This window comes from Dermacentor albipictus, chromosome 5, assembly GCF_038994185.2.
Source record: "Dermacentor albipictus isolate Rhodes 1998 colony chromosome 5, USDA_Dalb.pri_finalv2, whole genome shotgun sequence".
Lineage (NCBI taxonomy): Eukaryota > Metazoa > Arthropoda > Arachnida > Ixodida > Ixodidae > Dermacentor > Dermacentor albipictus.
Genome location: NC_091825.1, coordinates 144,935,675 through 144,960,945, shown reverse-complemented (window position 1 = coordinate 144,960,945; position 25,271 = coordinate 144,935,675). Strand labels below are relative to the sequence as shown.

General features: G+C 48.0%; 2 protein-coding genes across 4 annotated transcripts in view; one reads left to right on the top strand and one right to left on the bottom strand.

Annotated features, from left to right (window-relative positions):
- The window catches only part of cher (filamin protein cher), a 202,612-nt gene that overhangs the window by 26,923 nt on the left and 150,418 nt on the right, over positions 1–25,271 (bottom strand). For all 3 annotated transcript variants that reach the window (XM_065437646.2, XM_065437644.2, XM_065437645.2), the window contains 8 exons: positions 15,914–16,019; positions 14,259–14,432; positions 13,550–13,686; positions 12,595–12,781; positions 11,683–11,853; positions 10,659–10,939; positions 9,383–9,572; positions 7,895–8,148 (listed from right to left, as the gene is read on the bottom strand). In XM_065437646.2, coding sequence (XP_065293718.1) covers positions 7,895–8,148; positions 9,383–9,572; positions 10,659–10,939; positions 11,683–11,853; positions 12,595–12,781; positions 13,550–13,686; positions 14,259–14,432; positions 15,914–16,019 — 1,500 coding nt within the window. The remainder of the gene's footprint in view (positions 1–7,894; positions 8,149–9,382; positions 9,573–10,658; positions 10,940–11,682; positions 11,854–12,594; positions 12,782–13,549; positions 13,687–14,258; positions 14,433–15,913; positions 16,020–25,271) is intronic.
- The window catches only part of LOC135906320 (uncharacterized), a 127,899-nt gene that overhangs the window by 12,134 nt on the left and 90,494 nt on the right, over positions 1–25,271 (top strand). The gene's annotated exons all lie outside the window — the stretch shown is intronic.

The window sequence follows — 25,271 nt, the reverse complement described above, 5'->3', positions numbered from 1 at the left end:
TTTCTTGCTCAAACTGTGAATGTCGCGTACAAGGAGAAGGACGTTTTCTAATTTTATTTGCTTTCGTTGGCGCGGGGATGTGCTCCCATCAGGGGTGAAATGGCGCGCGACATTTGCGTAACGATTCGAGCACGCCTCAGTTGTCATAGGGGCACGGAATTAACTTTGAACTTGTTGGCGAAGTTCGGGCTATTCGCGAAGTAGAATGTTTTCAACGGGACTACAGTGTTTCGAGGCACTATGGCTGCTGCCCAAGCCACATGAGCGGCTTTCCTGTCATTGTATTATTATCGCCAATGATGTTCACAATGTGAAGGTCCTGAACAAAATGACCCGACCTCATGTGACGCGTTTGCAAAGCGTTTGTTGACATAATATATGTACTCGGGTAAACTCAAGTGTACAGCCACAACAAAGCACTTCTCCAAAGGTGAATGCATAGCTGTCCCATGTACCGTGAAAGACACCGTAATGGGGTACTCTGGATTGATTTCAAACTGTGCGACCTGAATTTCTGCCGACGAAGCCTGTGCGCATTGCTCTTATCTATTTGCGGTCATCGCTAAAAACTTTGAGAAGGGGATATCTCGGTAAGTATTACGGAGTCGATGATTCGAAAGCGGAGTCTCGCGCACTTGAGCGTATACCGAGATGGCGAGCTCTAAAGATGAAAACCTGCGTGGCGGCTGAAATCCGGGGCCAATTTTAACGGATGTCAAACTTCGCTGATGTGGTACAACCGCTGCGTCTGGAAGCAAAGCCGACGACCTCCGCGCCTATACCTGAGAAGCGCGGTTCGTTTCGTTCCACGGTTATGCCGTGCGTGCTAATGGACAGTTCAAGAATTCATGCTTGCAACAACGTTCCCCTAGAACGACACGCAAGAGAGGAAAAGACGAACGACGGTTTTTTTTAAGGGCGCTGCGGATTCAAGCACGAACGTGTACCAACTTTCTCGAGCTTCAGCTTTTCGCATACCTTCTGTAGACCTCACCTGTGCCCCGTGAACTTACTGTAAATACGAAGCCTCCAAAAGCGCTGCACAAGCTATCCGAAGACGACGGCATACGCGCAGCACTTGGCACAAGGGGCGACAGCGAAGAACCCCGGTGACAGACGACTCGGGTTGGAGAACCAACGCGCAAAACGAAAAGAACAGCAAGAGTCGAACAAGTGAACAGCGAGGCAGCGCGTTGCCAGGGATTGTAAGGGAGTAACCGAGCAGGCAAGCCAGCATACAAATGGACGGCGGCATGATTGACTTGGGAAATGGCTCGAAGCCCAGGCGCGCGACCCGCGCCTCCAGGAATAGGCCACGCGTACCGGTATTGTTCGGAAATCTATTTGTAGACGTCGGTCCGAGGAAGCCGCGCTGGCGCGGCATCGGTGAAATGTGAGAGGCGGCGTCGCTATAGACGGAGGCCCTTTCGACGAGACGACGTGTTGCATGCACGATTCGAAGAAGCGGATGTAAAAACAAAGAAGAAAGAAAAACGCGCACACAAGAAGGTCGAAAATGGCAACACGAATGATTAAGTAATCAACTGAAATGTTGCGCGAGCGACAGAAAAATAACAAAAACAAACAAAACTGTCTGCACGTGCCCTGGCGAAGACAGTGCCAACTCGTCAGCCTTGGACACAAGTGTTCACATTTGAGAGATAGAGGCTCAGGCGTGACAGCTCTTCGTGGAGAATAACCGAAGGCTCGCTTACACGCGTGCAAGCGCATTTACCGATATGACAAGCCTTGACGACTTGATGCCCTTCGTTCTGAATAGAACTTTACTATGCTCTAACTTGCGAGTTCATAACGACTAGACTGGTTAAACCGATCTTAATCTGTTTTCAGCTGGTCAGGAACGATTTCAGATAACCGAAGGACGAGATAGCAGGGAAACAAAAAAGAATTGTTGACTTTCGGGGGACGTTTTCTACGCGAATATGTACAAAAAACATAAAGAAATAATATTTTTGTTTATTTTTGGAAGGGACGAAGCGGTACCTTATCAAAATCGAAGCCTTAGCCGCCGATTTTAGCGGCCTGCACATGCGCTCAAAAATACGCTTCGTCCAAATAACAGAGAGGTATTTATAGTACCTTACTGCAGAATTATCTTGATATTGGACATTCTGTATGCTGACTCAATTTGATGCCGATGTGAGAACGCCGATTCTCTGATTGACCATTACAAGAGGCAAATATAAAATATACCTGGTTACTATGACGGCCTAATGCATATGGATAAGAACCGATGACTCCGCAGCGCTAGTTGTGGAAGTCAGGCGATGACTGTGCGAAACGCAACGCATAGTTACTTAGGCTCGAATCTTCTGCGAGTGTATCTAAAATACAGAGATGGCAAGACCAGTGAGAGCGACTTCGTTATCTTCTCCTCCAGCACTGAAATACGAATTGTACTCCAAAACACCCGATTCCTTTCCCAGCGCATGATAGCCAACCACAGAATATTTCCCTGGTTGGCGTACATGCCTTCTCTCATTCTCTTCTCTACCTATTTCAAAGCGCGGCAAACATATATATAGCGCTCGCAAAGGCTGGATACGCTATTTTGGAGTTTCCGAATTCCTACAGGTTTTCTGCGGCGACCATTCAGCGACCAAAGCCAGCGTTCCTGGCGCACTGTTGCCGGCGGCGCAGCAGCGGTATAGGCGCACCAGACAACGCCACGAGGAAAGCCGCTGACGTAATGCCTGCTGCTCTTCGACCATGCATCTCCGGAAGCGGAGATCAGTTAGGAGGGGGCGGCGTCTTGGAACCGACGTGTGTAGCAAGAGGGGGGGGGGGGGGGGGGCGAGGTTCTGCTGATGTTGGCACGCTCTCAAGATGAACAATGGGAGGGGGGGTAACGGTTTGCCGCACCGCACCGAAGGCCGTGGTGAAAGAGACACGCGTATACTCGGCACACTTTCAAAGATAGGGCACCGTGCCGAGAGGAGGAAGTGTAGCATCGATGACACCCTGACGTAAGGAAGTCGTCAAGCCGGATTGAACGAGGGGCCGTCAAAATAGATGGCCTGGCCGATTGGGGGAGAGGGGCGCCAGACGGCTTCGGTTGGAAGCGCATGGTTAAGGGCAGGCGCGGCAATCGCTCACCAATCGGTTCCGGAGGCTGTAACCCGCCGACGGCCCCCGGTGATGCAATCTTGCGAGGCGTGTTTCGAAGCGTTGCTGATCAAGTTTGCCTAAGTGCGTCCTTTCTGTTCTTTCGTATTGAAGACGGTTCCGTTTACTGCACTGACAGGCATGAGGCGTGAAGGAGATGCTTCTCCGCACGGGTTGACACGCCGAGGAATGTCTAGTTTTCTCTCGCCTGCACGCAGGCACAGAAATGTAAACGCATCTCAACAGGCCTAAATACAGCTTGCGTGCGGCTGACTGCGCTGGGTATACAGAAAGGAGCACGAGCACTTTTGCTCACTCTGTCAAATTTTTGACTGAAGACATTTGGTTTTCGTACTTCCAAAAGTAACTTCACGGACGTAACTACAAAACTTCGCAAGTCCAAGATGTAAAATTATGTGTTAAGAACTATTGAACTCTTGTTAAAAAAAGAAATGGGGTGGCTATCGTTTTGTCAGGGTTATAATTTGGCACAGTGGTGTGCGAGAGAGAAATTACTGCTCTCGCAAAGTGTTTGAGGAAAGGCTCAGCTATTCGCAAAGGAATCACAGGAGATGAAGGTGGCTATATGGGTGTAGGATAGCTGTGTAACTAGAAGAATAACCAAAAACAAGAAAGGGGCTGACAGATGGAATAGCACACTGTGGTATGGCTCACAGACGTCGGACGACAGCGCCTGTTCCCTCTTGTAATCTCTCTCTTTAAAACCAGCCGCCAGCGACAACACCCGCACGTGACGTCACTGCACTAACCCTTTAAAACTAACACGCCGAGGATGACGAGGCCGCCTTTGACGAAGATAGGTCCACCTATCGAAACGTTGGCCAGCCTGTCTGAGGTACTTCAACCCTGTTTACAAAATTTTATACCACAGAAGAATAACAGGAGGTGAAGCGCTTAACTTTCGCATCGTGTATATCCGTGAACTGAGCAACATATTTGTTTTTTTTTGCGTACAGTAACCAGGCAGCGTTAATGTCCGCATTAATAAACAGAAGAGGCGACTGGGCCCCTTTTAAACAACTACACCTCTTGACAAATGTTCTGAATACCTGAGGCAGTCAGGCGTGATGCTCGTAACCAGCATGAAACTTGGTTCGCTTTGCCGAGTTGGGGAAGAAACCGAACCGAAACGAAGACGGAGAAAAGCGTGCGTCTTGCTCTACGTTTTGCCAATAGTGGCCCAGGAATACAAACGTCTTCATGCTTCGAACGGGTCGTTAGTCTCAACGCCCATGGCGACTTGCGCTTTCCAAATCTCCGGAGCATATCCGACGCAGAACCCCGCTGTTCTCGTGTGAAGAACGATCTGCCGGGCAGAGCGCGGTGCGCAGACGGCCTTGTACGTCTGCTTTTAGAGCCCTGGCGGCCTCGACGATGGGGGACGGCAGTTTTTGAGAAAGAATCTCCCGAGATGAAAATATGAGCGAGGAGGGTGGAAGCATGGTCGATGGGTTCCCGAAACGGAAACGGGTCCCGGCCCCTGGGCAGTACAGATGATTGCAATTAAAAGTTTGTGTGCCGCCATCTTGCACTCGTCAGTGCGAAAATTTTGAAACTGTATTGCCCAACTTGCGGTGCTATGTATAGGAACGATACTCAAATAGAAATATACCGCAACAAACACATTTAGCCGAGCACAAGCAAGAAATTGACAAAATTCTGGAAGTGTTATTTCTCCTGGCACCTTCGTACAACCTTGAGTTCGTGCAAAAGTCCAGACATTATTATAGCCGGCACAACAAGGACATCTCACATTATCCTTACGTTAATTTCACCCAGCAGTAACTGTGTCGAAATTCTTCTACGTGCCGAATCCTTAGAACCAAGGTAGTTTGTCACCTAACTCTAAGTAAAAGGCCCCGAGTAAGACATATACAACCGAGACACGCAACAGCAATTTCGCAAGAGCCCGTAAGTTTAGCGGTCTCCTGGAATCAGGGAAACTTGTATGCTAAAATGCGCCAGAACTGTAACGTTCTTGTATTTCGTGCATTGTGTACTAAAGATACGGCTGTTTGCGGGCCTCGAACGAACGTATCGAGGCCTAGAAATGGTCCTGACTCGGAGAATCTTCGTAAAAAAAAAAGAGAGGGGCAGTATCAGTTAACGCTTAGGCTCCGTGCTCTACTATTGTGGCGTGAACTCTTCTTGATGGCAAGCCTGGCAACTGTGCATAAACGGGTATATGTATCACAAAACTGCCTGCATACTACAGGCTCGGGAGCAGTTCTTTAAACGCTTCACAATGACACCATTCACTCTCAAACAAGGCCCAGAAAGACAATAAACACCTAGGCATTACGCACATTATAAGGTACAGTGTGAATTGCGGAGCTCTGGTAAGTGCAGGGGTGAGCCACTAAGCCTACATGAGAACATGAAGGGGCAGCCTAAGGGGGAATGCGTGCTTTGCCAAAACCTCCAACCGAGTCAGCAGGCCGCGGCGAGAGCGCAAAGCAATTTTACTGCTGGCACACATCGCGACTCCTTGGTAGAACTAAAACCAAAGAGCATATTTGCTTCAGCTAACAGACCTCGCTAACCACGTTAGCGCCAAACGGGCAGTGCTGGTTTTATCTCTGATTAGGCGCTAGGGGTTACGCCCGTGATTTCTGAAAATATCCACGTTTGCTTCCTTCACGCCTTGTATGCGGAATGCCTCAATCAGTGCTTCTACCGAAATCTGATGCCTTTTCGCAGTTTGTTAAGGCCGTTTGTTTATGATTATTAGTTACGTTTCTCAGACTTCTCAGTAACTGTTTACACGACATGATTATCATCTCTTGTCGAATATCTTTTTCTAAGTTAACCTACACTCCCAGGATTGATTGGAGTGTTGGCATGATATTATTCGAAATTATTGCTGTGAACATTTTGAATGCAGACAGCAAGTAAAGGATCTGTAATCTTTCACTTCTTCGGCGTCTCCCTTTTTGTAGATTATCATCATGTTAGCATTCTTTCAAGTCTCTGGTGCTGTTAAGGTCAAGAGTCACTATTTCCCCGCAGCTCGGAACACAAACATGTACTTAAAGACATGCATATCACCACGTACTCTTATGAGCGCTCGCTACAGCGACTGTTTTTCAGGACCCTTTATAGCCACGTCACATCCTATCGCTTATAATTCATTGTTACACTGCGAACTCATTACCAGTGGCCTGGCGCTGTTTGGCCATATACTCTGCCCTTGCGCCACAAAACACCACATTCATCATGCGAACGTTCGTGCGTCGTGCACTTATCATATTTGACACGATCCCTCCTGCCAAAAATTGTCGTGCACTTCGAGCTCTCTTGCGACTGTTGTTCATGCAGGGGTCTGTTCTATTTTGCGCTCTACCAACGTTTCAACGCGACAGCGTTAAGGGCCCCGTGTCGCAGGAAATCCGGCGTCGGCGTCGACCGTCTTGCGAGCGAAAAATAATTCCGAACCACGCATACCCAACCACGCAAGCACTCCGTGTGGCGCAGAGACGCTACTGAACTAATTGAATTTCTCAAAGTAAAATGCGCCAGAAAAATTGTAAAGTACGATTTACACACAGCCTGCAGACATGATAGCGTCGGATTGCAATTTGAATATACGAGAAAACAAAATTATGTTACGCGGAAGCTCAATAAAAACCCCTTTTCCAGCGTTTATATCATTCATAAAGCGGCGCGCCCGGTTCCCGGCAACATCATCCCACATCAGCCCTCGCAAGAGGCCGCGTTTCTATCAGAAAGCTCGCCTTCGTTCGTAGCGTTCGCCGCCAGCGTTTCCCGGCGAACATTAGGGTTACATAAGCTGCAGTTGCCGGGAAGCGTGAGAAGCAGTCAGGGATCTTTGGATGCTATCGCGTTACACTCTTAAAGGCGAAGCTTAAGCATCCTCCAATTTTTTGTTGTCCCTTCAAGGCGAAGCTTAAGCGTCCTCCAATTTCTTGTTTCGCTGCGTTTGATTTTGTGCTGTAGATGTACGATAGTATGTTCTCTTGCATGTCCGTACCTTATTCCGCTTAATGAATTTTCTAGCGCACGGATGATGTGAGCAAAGCTCATATTTTAAGGCATACCGAATAACTCGTCAGCTCTGGCTACAGAAGAGCACTGAGAGATACACGCAGTAATTTTCTTCGACCTACCAGCGCTTCGCTGGCGGCTCTCTGTGTCGTTGTGCCAGAGTACCGTCGTGCGAACAGTGACATGATGCTTGCTGAATATAACGCATAAGTAAAATTGGAAACGCCTGTGTGAGTGGCCGCTTACGAATCAGGTGACTTGTAATCTTGTTTAACTGTGACGTACAGTGTAGAGCCCCTACGTGAGGTTGCGCGTGATTTACTACCTGGACATTGAATGACGTTGCCAGGCATATGAGCAAATAAAAACCTGTTAATCAAACTTTGTCATTGCAGCTGCATATGCTACGCTTGCTACCTTTATATCTTGAAAGTGGGTATAGGCATAGCGCATCGCATCCGGCAGCTTTAGGCGACAATATTGGACGCGACACCCAGCCGACAGTTCACTAAAAACTTTATATTTTCACTGTATAGCCATGCTTCGGCGCTGTGACCGTTGTCACCGCTTTGAATACAGGTGGTTATATGTGCGCTTTGAGTAGGCTTGGATTTTCAAGCGACCGACCGAAGTTACGCTTTGAGTAAGGGTCTCTTCCATTAGGCAAGCAAGGACAAGAAACAGGCACGTGACGTTGCAGCACGTGATTATGGTACCGGGCTTGAACTTTTGCGGGACTCACGGTTATCTTGAAGGTTCCGTTTGGCACCGGCTTGCCTCCGAACTTGATGTTGACCTGGTGCTCTCCCTGCTCTTTGACGCGGTAGAAGATGGTGAACGTGCCGTCGCCGTTGTCCTCGACTGCGACGTCCACGTCGGGTTCGGCGCCGGCCGCGTTGGTCAGCGTGCACGTGACGGCACCCTTGCCGGCCTGCTTGGCGTTCACCGTGATGCTGTACTCCTCGCCGATGGTCACCTTCTCCTGCTTCGTTTCCTCTGAAAGGACCAAACCGCGACCAAGACTTAACGCAGCTTTCAAAACATTCTTTGACGCTAGCAGTAGTAGTGGCTGCACACGCAAAAAGTACACGGCAGAAATCATCCGCAACGTTATGTACGTTGCGCATGTTGGAAGTCTGACTGGTGCGTCTTAAAACCTAGGTGTATAATCCAGCGCTTAATTCCGCTTACAGAGGCTACGAGGCATGCTTCTAGAGTTACGAGGAGTTCACGGCCATATAAAAGGTCAGTCTATATGTTGCGCACAACGGACACCCTTGTCAATTTTTGCTGACAGCAAGCCGCTTTGAGGCCTTGTACTTTTGAGCGTGAGCGCCATAGCGTTGGCGGTGCGTGTTCTTGTTGCATATTTCGTTTCATATTCAACCTTACGTTAGAAGCAGCATGCGAAGCATGCGGCCAGGCAACCTTCTCGTTTCCGTTGAATAAGCGACGTTCTCTGTTCGCGCTCGTGAGTGTCATCGGGGTTAGCAAGACTGCGCGTCATTTGAAACATTATCCAGTTGTGATATGTCAGTACAGTGTTGTTATATAATCGACGGGCTGTTCGGGACCAATGAATGTGGTTGAACAATGTAGCATGCTGCTTTTAAAAGTTCCAGGCGTGTTTTTGTCGACACGGGATGGTGCTTGAGTGTTTTAACTCATTTAGTTACTAAAATGAAAGTACAAGTACTACTCTACGCTTAAATGGCGTGTGAGAGACGTGATAAGCTTTAACTTAAGAAACTTGCCATCTCTAGGTGACTATTCACTGAAGGGGACCTTTTTGGTACTTTTGTAAAAGACATATCCATTGGAAACAAGACACTCAACGCACACATGAGAAGACCGCAACGCTGGTGACAAGTAGCCCCCCCCCCCCCCCCCCCTCTTATTGCGTACAGCTGAACGTCATTATTCTAGCCCAAACCTTCAGTGTGCGTCCTGTTTTCAGCTACCTTTAGCGCAGCCTGTGTTTGTTTATGAGATTCGTTGCTGTCACGACAAGAAGACATGGAGGGAACAGCGGCAAATAGTGCCTTCCTAAGGGACCTCCGCGCTGCATATTTTGTTATGAACGCGTACCAACCTGCGCAACTTTCCGCACTTTTGTGTAAACCTTGCTCCTGTTCTCACACTCGCGATAGTCCTTTTTTTGTTGTTCGTTCGAAACGCGTACACAGCCCAACTGCAAAAAAATGAAGGCGGTTGACCGCGTGGTACGCACCGCTGATCTTGCACTTGTCGGCTTGTCCCGTGGGCACGCTGTCGAGGGTGACCGGTGATCCTGGCACTTCCTTGCCGCCGTACTTGACGGACAGCTGGTGCTTTCCCACGTCCGAGAGCACGTACTGGCCGCGGAACGTGCCGTCGTCGTTGTCCACGACGCGTGCTTTGCGCGGCACGTTGTCCGGACCCTGGATCATGTGAGCACCGACAGGCTAGATAATGAGCTGCGCATCCTTTTTCATCGCACGTCAAAATCCCGACACCTTTCGTGAGAACGGCAGCACAGTAGGCTCCCGCGAAGTCGACCTCGGTTAATTCGACTTTCCGCTTAATTCGAACGCACTGCACTGTCTCGGCGAGAAATCATGCATTATTATGGAAGGAAAACTTGTGTAGTTAGAACGCAAAAGTATGGTGCTTCGGTTAATTAGAACCCCACTGGCCGACGCCCTCTCATGATCGCAGGGTTTCCCAAAAAACTTAACCGAGAAATTCTACAGACACCGCTACTGATTCCCTAAGCGTCGGCGGTGACGGCAGTAACCTGTCCTGCAGTGAAGATGACGACTTGCGCTGTGCTGTGGGAGATGTTTTGAATATTTTGTCGGCCTCGACGACAGTGTTGAGGTCTTTTGGCCATTCACCGAGAATATTGTAATACTGAATTGGAAGCAATCTGTCGATCACGACTGACTACTTAAGCAACAAACGATTTTGAATTCGTTGATTTTGCTGCCGTTTGTTAATTTGACGTCTCGGATAATTTGACCAAATCTTGCGGTCCCGCCAGGGCCGAATTAACGGCAGTCGTCCGTATACGGATATATGCAGTTCAGCACGTACTTATTTGGACTTTAGATTATGTTCTTAGGGCAACACGATTCATGACGTATTATGCTGTTGTTGTTAGAGCGAATTAAGAGCAACTGACATTGACTTACCGTTCAATGTTTGTCACTATGCCGGTAGCTGGTCGATATAATACAGGGCTTTTACTTAGTGTGTCCTGCTTTATTGTCGGTGGCTCAATTGATTGACTAGTTATTGATGTAAGGGGCGAGGTTGCTCGTGTAAACAGTTTTCTTCACTACTGAAATACAATAAGCGGAGATCTAATCGTGGAGCCTATTCATCGTATGTGCGCCGTCGAGGAAACACGTTGGGTTAGAATGACACGCGAAAAGACAGATCAGCATCGTTATTTTTTTCACCCTGCTGGCAATAGAGTAATGCAGTCGCAGGCTTCGCGGCGAACAAACCGAAACGCCACGCACCTTGACGGTTACTTCGGCTTGGGCGACTCCCGCTTCGCGAGCGTCGATGGTGAACTCTTGGGGAACGCTGGCGGGCACAGGCTTCCCGTCCAGTCCCACGAGCTTGACGTTCTGTGGCTCGCAGGTCGGCCTCACCTTCATCTTGTGCGGGCTGTTGGGGATGTCCTTGTTGTCGTACGTAATGCGGACATTGCATTCGCTCTTCTCAGGCGGTGGCATGTAGTTCACGTCGTACGTGCCATCCTTGTTGTCCTTCACGGTAGGCTTCTGGGGAACCGGACCTGCACCAAAGAGTGCGTGGCAGATGATCCGGGTGTGACATAGCCTGCATCGCAACTATTATAGTTTTTGACAGCTTCAGAACACTCATTAGGAACGTTGTTGTTCTTGTTCGCTGCTGGTCAACTTTACACGGCAATCAAAATGTAAACGGACCGTCAGTTCTGATAAGGCATGACCGTTGAAGCGGCTCTTACATGTATGAACCCGCATGCGCACAATATTGAGGAATGAGTTGCTGACAAACGTCGTACCGGCCTTGAAGCTTGAGGTTGAAGATGACGAAGATGTTGATCTGTGGATATTATTGGAGCAAGGGCCCGATATTGCCCAAGAGTTCCAAACACAAGGTAATAATCGAAGTCTTATCCGAGAAGTACGTCAGATGCCTTTGGCACAATCTTTCGAGCTTGTTTTCCTGATTTGAAGTTTCCCGTTTGGTTTCGAGAGAGATGAAGATAGAGGGTGACGGCTTCTACAAGCATGCAAGCCTTACCCTAATCAGGTAAATTGCGTCTTGCCTAACTGTGCCTTATATAGTGCTTGATATGGTTGGGATTGTCACATTTGACAGGGCGCCGCGAAATGGCGTCGGCAGGCCCATTTTTTGTATATTTAGTGCACGGAGCAGTAAATCATACTTATATAAATCTAGTTCAAGTACTTCGGTCAGAGCACAGCCCATAAGCCATTTTACTCTTCCTAGTACATACCCTGCATTGACGGCTGTCGTATGAACACTTACCTTTCTCCGATGAAACCTCGACAGCCATGGGTGCCTTTCCAACTTTCCGCGCGTCCACAGTGAACTTCTGCGGTACGTTGGCACGGCAGTTTCGTGGTTCCAGGCCTGGGCCGTATGCCACAACCTTGGTAGGGTCTACAGGGGCATCGACGGGCACCTTGAATGGGCTTCCTGCACAGGAAACAGAGTGTTACAGTTAGAATTTGGGGACAAATTGGAGCTACCATTTTAGGATCTTCGACATTACCGCTCGTTTTATTGGTGTCTATGCAGAAAGAAGTTCTGGTAGAGTTTTCATATCTCGAGAGTTAAAAGAAATATCGCCCGTTTTTTATGACCGGGACCCTAATTCACCGCCGAACGAGGCACTCTGCGAGATTGAGCGATCGAAGGCGTCAGTGATGGCAGCACGACTTTTCAAAGCGGAAGCGGTGTCAAATCGTTGACGTGGTTCCGCAGTATTGCAATTTGATCGTTGTGAATAGGTGCGGGTCCTACGTCGCAAATTTTGATCATGAAGAACGCTACGTGACTGCGATTAAGGCTGTGTTTCATATATAGCGCTATAGCGCACTATAGCGCTCTGCCTGAGTACTACAGCTTTAATTCTAGCGAATTACCGGCCAGAAATTTAATTATTCGAAAATCGTAACGAAGGTGTTGCTGACACCTTGACTATGATCAGGACTGTATCTGATATTTCGTAAGAGTGTCTAGAAAATGCAGGGTGAAACGCCCTTAAATTTAGCCTATGTGCTTTGGACGATGCTGGGACGCTAAGATGTGCAGAGTGCTACGGAATATTTTGCCGTATAGGGCCGAATGCGGATAGCTTGTGACGTATTCGAAAGATCACGGTCTCGAGCTTCTATCTTGTGGGTACCTCGTGAACTGCGTACGCCGTTAGCTCACCGGGTATGTCCTTTCCGGCGAAGCGCACGGCGATGTCGTAGTCGCCCTGCTCGGTGGGGATGTACTCGACAGTGCAGGTGCCGTCGCGGTTGTCCTTGCAGGTCATCTTAGCTTCCGTCGGTCCCTCGATCGCCAGCCCCAGACCACCGGGGCCCGCACCACGGGTCTCCACCGTGAAACGGTTTGGCTGCGAGCGTGTGCGGTTTGCATTAAATCGTTTATTCGCCGTCTACAAATTTGTTTTTTTATTCGGTAAGGGCATAAGCGGTAAAAGCTAAATTCTTCCTCTGTCCTATCTGAGCAACAGTAAACCGTCCTAACCAGATGATAGATGAGTCTGACAAAGAAAAAGGTTGACATTTTGGGGCGAGACATGGGCCGTGTTTGTACGACCTGGGCCGAGAAAACACGGCCCATCGCAACTGTGCGATTTTGTGGCGCTGCTTCGTTCGCAGGCACTGAACTGCTTTGACGCTGTAGGAGCTCCAGCGACTGTCGAGAACTCTACCTACACGAACATGGTCAGGGTCCGACGACCGCAGGATTGACACGAGGGTTTGTACCCGCTTCTGGCTCGATTACGTACGATTGGGCTATATATACATTCTCCTGGAAAAGAAAGGCCGAGAAATTGCGCTGATTGAGTACAGGACAGCCGCTGCATTGAATCGGTTGACGTGCTCCCTACCTGAACATATGTGCTTCTTGACGACATAGAGATAATATAGATGCACAATTACAAGCTATATTTTGTTTCATTTTCATATATCTGCGTCTGTCATTGCTCGCGTGCGCTTTTCCTCTAAAAAAAAATCCAAAGGTTCTTGGAACCTCAAAATTCGTGAAGGAGAAGCTTGACGCGCAAATCCCATCGCAACTGCCTTTGTTTGCTTGCTGTTTTTACTTCGTCGCGGACACTGAAAACTTTCATTTCGTGTCCTTGTTTCCCACTCACTTGGTCAAGGATACCCTTCTCGAGTCCAGGTCCATAGGCCTTCACCCTCGAAGGGTCGCAGCCCTTCACGGCCATCGTCTTGAACGGCGATCCGGGAATGGGCACGCCGTCGTAGGTTAGCTCCACTTCGTGAGGACCTGCGCACGGGAGTAAGGGAACAGCAACGGTCAACATTGTCATAGAAGCGCTAGTGCCTATGTGCGTTAACTGCGGTACGTTGACACGGTGACACTCAACGGCGCGAAAAATGAACGCGAACGAACATGTAGACCATACAAAAATTTAATTAAATTATGGGGTTTTACGTGCCAGAACCACTTTCTGATTATGAGGCACGCCGTAGTGGAGGACTGCGGAAATTTCGACCACCTGGGGTTCGTTACCGTGCACCTAAATCTAAGTACACGGGTGTTTTCGCATTTCGCCCCCATCGAAATGCGGCCGCCGTGGCCGGGATTCGATCGCGCGACCTTGTGCTCAGCAGCCCAACAGTAGAACATATAGGACACAAACAATGTGTATCCCTTATGTTCCGTCATGTTTGCGCTTTGTTCTTTTGCAAGTTTCTACGCCAGAGATGAATCAACTTCTCCCGATCAGATTGTTTCTACGTTGTCACAGTCATGACAGTTTGTGTCACATATAGCGGCAGGTGGACTTAGGCGTAGAAGTGCTGTGCTGCAACGAAGAGCGCGCTTGAGTGGCGTACCTTCCTCGTGCGGTATGTAGACGGACCGGTAAGTGCCGTCTCCCTTTGGCTGGACGGCGATGGGGATCTTCTTGCCCGATGGCGTGGACAGAGTGCAGGTGACGCGTGCGTCGCTGTTCGGGCTAATGGCCCGCGCGTCGATCAGCACCTGGGCTGGGGCCTCCAGGAACACCGCTGCACCGCGTCGGAAAAAAATGTGGCGTGAACAACCCGTCAGATGTAACGGCAGTCTTTGAGTGCAGCGACTTCTCGCGTCAGCTGAAGCTGTCTACCCTAGCGAGCTTGAGACGTCGCGATCCTTCGAACAGCGTTCGCATTCAGCTACGACACCGTTCAGCTATAGGAACGCGCATTCAGTTAAGGTTGCCTTCGGCTACGAATTTACGTTTGTATTATTGAACTTCAACTTGCTCGCAGTTAAAACTTGCCTTCTAGTTTCTCCTGCCTATAGCCTGTTTTGGTACAATTACGAACGTTGACGTCTGCTGCCTAGTGCAGAAGAAAAGGCTGTTTTTCCTCCACAAACGCGAGGGTAATTTAAGGAACAAAGCTGCTATTTCAGCAACGTATTTGCCAGAGGCTGTATGTTGGACTCGCTTCCAAGCGCGACTGAAAAATAGCGACGCAGGCGCCCTTCCGTATAGGTGCTCTTTGTGCCCTTCCCACTTAAAAAAATTAGAGCAAACGGTTTGAGTTTGACATGTAAACAATGGACGTGTGAAGGTCTGTCGTCACTCCGGAAAGCGAACACAGGAAGACTGCCGGCGTGAGCGTGCCAAAACACTTTCACGGCAATTATTTACTTAAGAACTGTACCGACATTTGCGCATAATAATGCTCGGCGACCACGTAGAGGAGGCGCCTTCATCATGGACGCGGTAGCGAAATATACGTGTAACTCAATTATCTGCGAGTCTCACTAATACTCCAAATATAGATGGCTGTATTATGCGAGGCAACTGCTATCAAGAATTTACCGCTGCTAAATACGTCATACTTAGGCTAGTATGCATGATAAACATTAATTCGTTGCTTCAGAACACGTAAAAAAATCTCAAGAATTTCTTTTCATTTTTTGTTCGCCTTCTTGGTGGCTGATTAACTAAATGAAATGTGTCTCTATAAACAATGCTTGCTAGTTCGTGAGTTTCAGATATTTTTCCAACTCGCTTAATGTAACGATAATCGATTTTTCAGCACAGCTGTAATTCGAAAGTGTCTTAAGGTACACGGAAAACGCTTTCACGATGGTTTCCTTTCTTAACGTTTAATGAAAGGAATAACAGTCATCTACACGATTGTAGCACGAAGCTATAGGTTTCACGGAAATTCTTTCCAGAAGTTTTTCCGGTGAATTTTTATTAAATTTCGACGATTTCTCTCCGAGGAACCCGTATGGGTTCTTTTGTTACATGATTGCATTCTCGTGCGGACGACAACCGTTTCCTTCATGAAAATCTCTCCACTTCCCGGACCTCCGTAGAAATGCTTTGCTTCCTTATAACGCTTATGATTCTGAGGCGTGATATTTCTTATAGGTGTGTACAGTTGTGGACGCAGCGCACGAAATGAGTATGTATAGCCAACACGTCTTAAGACCCATAGCCGTCTGCGGTACACAGCCTAACAAATAATATGCAAGCGTAGTGGCGTACTTGGCTCGAGGCCGTCAACCTTGATCTTGGTGGCGTCGAGGTGAGAGGCAACCGCCACCTTGAACGGGCTGCCCAGCACGTCCTTGCCGTTCACGGAGACGTTCACCTGCGGATCCGACGAAGCAAGTAAAAATTTAGCTCATATGTAGTACTGGATAGAGAGAGAGAGAGAGAGAGAGAGAGAGAGAGAGAGAGAGAGAGAGAGAGAGATTAACCAGAACAAATGTCCGGTTGGCTACCCTGTATCAGTAACCTCTATACAAAAAAAGGGCAATTCCTGCCATCACGAATTTCCCACACAACAGTCACACTGAACCGCTTTTTCATCAATGAAACCTAGTTCCTTTAACCAAAATACCAAAATTATACAAAAAACATGCTTATATATATATATATATATATATATATATATATATATATATATATATATATATATATATATATATATATATATATATATATATATATATATATATAAACGTAGGTATAATGTGTTTGCATGCCTGTAACCAGAACCCATCAAGCGATCGAATTTCCGTTTTATGATTGTCCGCTACATTTCATTTAAACTAAAATTTCTATTTTCTTCTGTATCTGTATGAATGTTTTTATTTACTTTGAGCTGCATTTGTCTTGCATTGATATTTTGTGTTAGTATATGTTTGAATGCTTGACATCTAACATAGTAAGTTTTGTTCCTACGTTTTTTTTTTGCTTTGTTACTATGGTAAGCAATATTTAACTCTGCGCTTATGTTTGCCATGCGTCTGTTCCAAGTTAAAGGGACTGTGGGCCTCATCATGCGGTCTTGTGGCTTTTAGTCCATGGCCCTCAGCATCTGTTTCTTCGAATTGCGAAGACACAGAATCAATCAATCAATCAATCAATCAATCAATCAATCAATCAATCAATCAATCAATCAATCAATCAATCAATCAATCAATCAATCAATCAATCAAGCAAGCAAGCAAGCAATCAAGAAGAATGCATAGCTGGCTGAGGACTTGCGATCCCCGGAGTCATGAAACGGGAATTTTGTCTCTAAACACGAAGAGGAATTCAGGGCACTCCCGATGCACAGGGTACTCTAAATATATTGTTGCGTATTTGTCCCTCAGTTTCCAAATATTGTGCTGAACTGTTAACAGCACGCAGGGGACGGGCACATTTATGGCCTATGTCAGGACAGTGGTTTCAGATATTGTATGTGACCGTCGAACATTACTTGTGAGACATGGATTTAATTAAGGTGCAGCCAAAGTACTAAGGGGATTTGCATTACCCGTCAGTAATTTAGCAATAGTATAAGGAATTGCCTCGAGGTGGTAATTTCACATCTGAGTTTGGAGTCACCTGGTTACTTTCACCGAACATGGTTCTCCGAAGCAATTTAGCAAACCTTAAGTATTTTACGCTAGAAGGCTCAGCTCGAACAAAAGGAGTCCCCTTAAACTTTGCTGACATCGGTGCGGTTAGGCTCATAACGATTTAAATAAACTATGGCCGAGTAAAAAAAAACAACAATTTAAATAATTTCATTGTCGAAAGCAACTGGACTTCAGTGCCGCTACGTTTAGTGTGCTGTTGTATGCCCCCTCCTGCGGGGCTACACTTGCGGCAGATTTAGGAGTAATTTATTTATACGCGGACAGTGGTACCAATATGCATGCTCTTTGCGGACGTTATGCTGCGTCTGAAACGTCACGTGGCACTCCGTAGCTCTGTGACGTCAACAAAGGTGCGTCAAAATTTTGGGAGGCATTCGATACCCATTTCGCGTGTCGTCGAGTGCCGACAATGACTAAGCTCGGAAAGGTGGCGGAAACCGAAACCGCTAACTATATATACGCGTTCAGGTTACGTTACCGAAACTATGCGGCAGGACGCGTCATCACCGAGCCAAACCGATGGTTGTTTGCGTTGGCTTCTTCTCACGCTCGTTTGGCAAGAGACGCCTTTACTTCCGCCTTACCTATCTAAACAAGGCGGCGGAGAATAATTTTTATTTTAACAATTTTAATAAGAAATTCTTTGTCGTATCCCGGCCACGGCGGCCGCATTTCGATGGGGGCGAAATGCGAAAACACCCGTGTACTTAGATTTAGGTGCACGTTAAAGAACCCCAGGTGGTCCAAATTTCCGGAGTCCTCCACTACGGCGTGCCTCATAATCAGAAAGTGGTTTTGGCACGTAAAACCCCATAATTATATTAAGAAATTCTTTGATTAATTTGACCGGGGCGTGATATATACGCTACCTGCAACTAAGGTCACATAGGATTCTATGATGCATCCAGTACTGTTTTATCTCTCTCTCTCTCTCCACACACACACACACACACACACACACACACACACACACACACACACACACACACACACACACACACACACACACACACACACACACACACACACACACACACACACACACACACGCACACACACGCGCACGCACGCACACACACACACACACACCTGTCCCGACCGGATGCTTAGGAAAGAATGCTTACGCACTATCTTACAAATCCCACTATAGTTGGCGCACTAATTTTCCGTGTTTAGTAGCACATACAGTTTGTCTTGGATGGTATTTGCGCTCACAGCGCAAAACTTCATTCGCTGTCTAACTCGCTCTTTAAGTTTATTAGCTAAATATGCTGTAGCTTACATTCACAATTGCAATAAGGAATACTTCCGACGTTCATAGTTTTTCATCTTGGACCAAGATGTGCATTTATTTTTCCGTACCGACCTTGTTACTATATACGGTTCTGTCCGTGTTGTCTTCTGCTAACCGCGCAACGTGTTTCTCAAGTCAGAACGTGCGCATAATTAATTTCAGCCGATCGACACTTTAATAAGCACGACTTCAGAATACCACCTTAGCCTGGTCTCCTGGCCCCCGCATGGCTGATTGCTGTTGGTATCGAAAATTGTAATGTGCGCTTGAGTTCGCTTATCGTGCCACGTCAGACAGCAGCCTGAAAACGGAGACAGGAGAAGTACCGGAGAAGTATTGCTTGTGAGAGAAACGCAAGTTAATCGAACGTAGGCCCCGAAAAGCCTTCATTTAAGCGGACCGCGACAAATACTTCGTAGCTTGAACGAGTGATAGACGCTAACAGCGCGAAAGCACTCGGGCAGAAAGATACAGCGACCTTGTTCAGCGTCGCTTATCGCGCAAGTCTTAATGTACCGTTGTTTATCGTCTGGTCCTCGTGTCTTCTGCTTGGCACCGCTTTCGCGGCCCAGCTCTCGGCTATGCGCTGGCTGCGTCGGGCAGATAAATGTTACCGGGACGCGCGCTCCTGACGAGGATTCCTGAAGGATATGAAACCGCTCCCTCTCTCTCTTTCCCCTCTCCCTCTTCCCGGCTCCCGGTGTGTGCCGATGGCCTTGGCAGCTATCGCCCGACCTGTAGGCGTCGCGGTATATGCCTTCTGTCGCGCGGGCCCCGCGCCAAGACCGAGGCATCGCTTCCTCCGCGGCATCCCGCTGCCTATACCGAAAGAGAAGCCAGCTTGCGTCAACTTCTTCATTTTATTTCGTTTTCTGCGCGGTTGACGAGCCTGGCAGGGAAGTCGTCGCGCTCGGCATCTCTCTGCACGCTACAGCGTGGGTCGTTGCTGACCTGCTTGTTTGTGTTATGCCGCGACGCTTGGACTGCGCTCAAGCAGAGAACCGGAGTCATTTAATTTTAGATCCAACAGGCACGGGTAGTATGCGGCGAGCCTTCGGCAGACGGTGAAGTATTGAAGGAAACACAACGGCGGGCGGCAGAGCCGCGAGGAAATATGTCCAATGGAGCGAAATGAACGGGAACGTCATTGCCAGAAGAGAACCTGGGACGGTATAGGCATAAGTGCAGTGGTGGAGCAGCTGCACCAATTGCGCCAACCTGCGCCGAGAGCGGTCCTTTGCGCCGAGCCTGCGCCAAACGGCGTTTTAGTGGAAAATTGCGCTGAGCCTGCGACGAAGCATGTATAGGAGCTAAAGCCTCCTTCCGTCGATGCTTCACAGCTTAGAAAACAGAAATTGAAACCAACAGCATGCTATCATCACAATCATGGGAAACAGAGGCCCGTCCTTATAGAGTTTCTCACTATATAGCGAGCAACTCTCTATAGTGAGGAACTCTACGTGCCCGTCGGAGTCGTTCGGTTCAACATTCGCGAATTTTTCTCTGACGGATGTACAATGCAGCGCCACTGCACCGTCTTGCTGGCGTTTTATTTGTGTTTATCGAAACCGCCCGTGTGGTATCGCAGAGTTTGCCGAAGGAGGATGCCACATTTAAGGATTCAAGGTAAGCTTTTTCGATGTTATGGGTGATAGCGAGGCTTGTCAAAGGAGCCGCTGCGACCAGAATCGCGCGTGGTGCACAGTTAAGAATGGTGTTTGCCGATGAGGTGGAATGTGGCACACCGCGAGAGGCGGCACTTCGATGGGGGTGCCTCAATATTCGTTGACGGAAAATCTTGGCGTCGAGCTTGGGTCGCTGCGCTATTTCGGTGAAATAGCCTCGCCGACGCAAACGCAGAGCCCTATTCGCGTCTTGCGCATGCGTAGTGGCGCTGACGCATCTCTTTTTTTTTTTTGAGGCGTCAAAACATTTCCGGCTCCTATTCGAAAACTCCCTAATCTGTATGACATGACATGACATGAGTACATTGCATTGATGATGTCATGTTCAGTGAAGGCGCGTGTACTCGATCGGGCTTGCGGTGAGCCTTTGCCCACAAGCCGTGAGTGCCGCACTATGTTGCACCCTGGGTAAACAAACACGCGTTTGTTGACGATCTCTCTGTGGTGCCTTCTCTGCGCCTTATCGACGAACCCGGCCGTAGCGTCCTTTGCCTCGCGGTGTGGAGGAGCATCGCATCTTTTCCTGACCGCGCTTGCAGGGTTAGCCTCGTGCAAACCTGTCTCCACAACATATCGATTATATAAGTTGAAATTTGCATGGTATATGGTAAGCACACGTGCGTTGGACCCTGCGGCAAAAGTGCTTGCTGCTGCGCCAAATCGTTTTTCTTTCGCCTGCGCCAGGACCTGCGTCGAAAGATGAAATGCTTGTTCCACCACTGATAAGTGGATTTGAGAGAGTGAGTTACAGCTGCAGACTGCTTGCGGCTACGTGTAACAAAAGCGAAGTTTTATTCAGCTGCTTCGCCGACAGCGCTGACAGCGTTCTTTTCTGCGCAGTTGCTCTACGCGGAACACACTAGATCACCGCACTAAGCGTGCAGTTCTCAGCATTGTCCCATCTCTACAAGACGCTTTCTTCAGCGGAGTGAAGACCAATCTTGAGCATTGCTTACGTAAACATTCGTCCCGTAGTACGGCTGAGGCTGCTAGGTCATTGTAGTGAAACCAATGCAGCCTCTTTTAGCTAAGAAATGTGAAAATTGAAATAGTCGACAACAATGCTTTCACGAAAGCATTCCGCTGGCGTTTCTAGGCACCGGAGTATCGATCAGCTGTCTACAGGTGAGCGCGTTTTATTGCGGTAGCAATTATATGGACCCTCCAGGCGCATTTCTGCCGTCGCCGTCGCCGTCGCCTTGAGGTTCCGTATAAAGTGCAAAGGCGATAAAATTGTTGCCTCGCGCCGTATCATGTATGTAGGAGCGAAAGCACAGAAGGGTTAGCCGGCGAACGCGGCTCAATCTCGCGTGCGCGAGCGAGGAATGCCGGGCGGAAGCGCGCCCCCATCTGTCGCGCAGGAGGCAAGGGGGTACGGCGAGGGAAGGGGGATGGAGTCTTTCCGGCGGCTACTGCTGCTGTATCTTAAAATCGATCTGCGACGTGGCCAAAGTGCGCGCCTGCGCGGGCCTCATCTTCAAACCGATCTCCTATGTTTGCACAGTGCACTTAATGCCGGTAGCTGCATATGCGCTGTGCTTTCGACGTTTCGTTGACGCTTAAGCGAGAGATGCACGAAGGTAAATTCGCTCTCTGCTGCTGCCGCGATTCCTCACTCCAGCATTTTGATAGCGAGTTTCCGTGGTAATCGAGCGAGATGTGTTCATGTTTACCTCTGCGCGCGTGACACCGTACTTGTTAGTGTAGTTAGTAAGCGAATATTTACAAGTTTATAAGGCCGATAGAACCACTATCCTTATTTCGTATAGCTATCTACTAATTTGATATCGCAATCGGTGCTAGCTTCACCTTTCGGCGGAAACTGCGACTTTTTTTGATCTCACCTAAGTCGACCGCACTTCCTTTTAACTATTGATGGCCTTCCCGCTTTTGTGTGCTACCTTGATCGACAGCTGAAGGTACAGTGCTTTGCCTGCACTTTTCACTGCACTGCAGTGAAACATGCCACAGCCGCGACCATTTCAATTATCATCCAGAGAGGCTGTACGATGCCTCCTCCTACATACTTTTACTTTCCTTTCTCTTGTCAATATTTATAATAAAGCTCTGCAAGTCGCTTGTAAAAACTGCTTCCCTTTCTCTATTCTCAGTCTAAACACCTATACCCGCCTCTCCTTGCCAACTTTTTGTTCCTTACACATAGTTTGTCCTCTACAGACACCTTTCTGGCGATGGCGATGAAAGGTGTCGCTGTGAGGGGATAGTTGGTCAGCTCTGTGCCTCGTTTTATACATAATCAAAATATCCGGTGACGCCACGTGCAATTCCGGCGGGTACGACGAAATCATAGACAGCCTGTGCCGCTGCCCTCACTCGGACGGCCAACGAGATTCTGTATGCGCTAGTTTCAATCGCAACGCGCTATTCTTCGGATCGTGAAGCGCACCCGAGGTACTTGTGTTTGCTACAAGTATCTCACGCCCTGGTCGAGGTACATTAGTGTGTGCGCAACGCCACTAAACATCTGCGAAGCTGCCTGGAGGCAAGGGGACTAGGCGACCACCTGTGGCTGTCACTGAGCATTCCCCAGCGGGTGTTGTTTGCACACTGACTCTTTCTGCTTTCTTGTCTCTATGCCACCCTTTCTTTCCCTTTCCTCCAGTGTAGGGTGGCCAACTGGGCACAACTTAATTTATCTCTCTCCCTTTTATGTGATTGTTTATGACATCCTATAAGTGCAGCCCTTGACACTAGGTCATTTATTTTTGACACCGCTGCTGGTAGACCATCACGTTTGGTCAGCGGCCCATATTTCAATGTATATATTTTAAATACATCATTCCTTTATTTAAATGAAGGTAAGAGATTTATTCGGCTGGTGAGGTGGCGGTTATGCCTGGGGTCAAAGAAAATACAAGAAATTACAAAACAAAGAAGAAAACTTCACGCAGTACACAGGGCGCACAAGCTCATCAGACGAGCAGGCTTGAAGATGTTAGCACAGTATGTGCTGAGGTGGTCTGGGGCGCGCATGTTAGCATAAATACGCGCTCCATAATAATGAATGTGATTTCCCAGCCGTACATACAGGTAGACCTGACGAAAGAAGGAATGAAATAAATGATGAGAAAAGCGAAAGACGATACAAGTGAAAACATTAAATATGCTGCCCCTCTCCTTGTGCTGCCTGTCACCAACGTTCTAGACAATGTGAATCACTCGTGACACTGCGGTCCTATAAATACACGTCACCAGGAACTTCCTTTTTTGTCATCGTAATAAATCTTCGCTCTTTCTGTGCTGCTCCGTAGTGTGTGCGTGTTGTTTGTCGACTGAAAGACGTGTGGATAGTTGATCGTGGTTATGATCGTTGTTGGCGCCGTATTTTCAGCTGAAGACGCCGAAACCTATGAACACTCAAGGACGAAGAGTGCAAGAATAAGTAATTATTGTGAGAGGCCTACAGCGCCGCATCTGTAATGGGAATAATCAATATTACTACAGCGATGCAATGCCATTAACTGTTTTGCTTATTTGTAGATACTTTACATTTTGATGAAATCGGCCTCCAGATTTCTGCACCTAAGTCGGCAGCTATTGCCTATCATCATCAACAGAGAGCACGACCATCCCTGAAACGTTTTCGATGGAAGGATTCTCCTATACCATGAATGAAACAACATCTATGCTTTGGTATAATCATAGATGAGCGCATCAGATGGCGACCTGATGTGAAAGCTATGCCTAAATCATCCCTGTCTTTTCTAAAATATGTGACGGCACTGACAGCTCGAGGTAACAGCATGATCATTAAATGGTTCTAGGAGTGTGTAAAGGCACAGTGCTGTCAAGAGTACTTTATGCTTTGCCTTTGCATGGTCATTCTTACACTTTGACTGATGGCACAGCTGGAGATCATCGAGTGGCTCTTCGATCAATAATAGACCTTCCACGATTCATTCGCACAATCGAATGCTCTATTACCACTGAGGCTACAAGCTGGTCAAAGGGCCTTACACCGCATAAGTCGTCTCTGTCGGGCTAACGATGGCATGAAGCTTTTTGAGCCATTGCTCAGCACGCCAAAGTCGCAAATAGGGAAAACGACGTCTGCCTTTTTTGAGATTGCCAATTCCGGGTAAGAGGCCGCGCTTGAGCGAAAGTAAAACCGTCCTCGGCTGTTCAATCACTGAAGTGCGAGAGGAGTTCGAAAGAAAACAATGGTATGCCCTGCAGGTATGCAGGGCATCCCTGCAGGGCATACATGCATACGGGGCATACATGCATACATATACACATACATACATATACATATACAGGGCATACATGCATACCCTGCACATGGGGCATACCCCATATGCAGGGTATGCCCTGCGCGACAACGAATTAGAAGATGGCATTCCTCCCGGATTTGTTCATCTGAATGAATTAACAGCCTTTGTTTATAAAGGGATGGCTGTGTGGCCTGTGCAGGGGTGCGAGAAATGAGCAGGGCTATAGAGAAAAGAGGTGGGGTGAACCCTACTGCCGCCGCCGAAGATAAACTCGTTCTCCGCCACATGCTTTCATTCATCTGTCTCTGCTACCACTCCGTCCCGTAACTTATCATTCACGCGTATGTCGCTGCAGATGAATGTTTCTTACTGCGCAGCTTCTTCATAATACAAATTTCTGTACATTTAAACTTTCTTTCTTTATAGTTGCGCACTGGGTCACAGCTTGCGTCTATGGTGCCTTCTGCAGAACGTCGTTTCCAAAATGATTTCGTGGCCTGCTCTGGGTGTCTCACGGATTGCGTCCATTTTCATCGATGATTCAATGCAGGGAGTGCCTCCCTTTTTTTGAAACGTCGTTATCTACACAAGATTTGGAAAGAATATTCTGAACTGCTTACGTGCGAGAAACTTTTCTCTATCCGCATGTGTGAAGCAACCGGTATTACATAATAAAGTAGCCGTGCCGACTTTCTCGATAAGTTCGTTACAGCCCTCGCATAGTCTCAGAAATGACTACAGTTGAACTTATTCCGT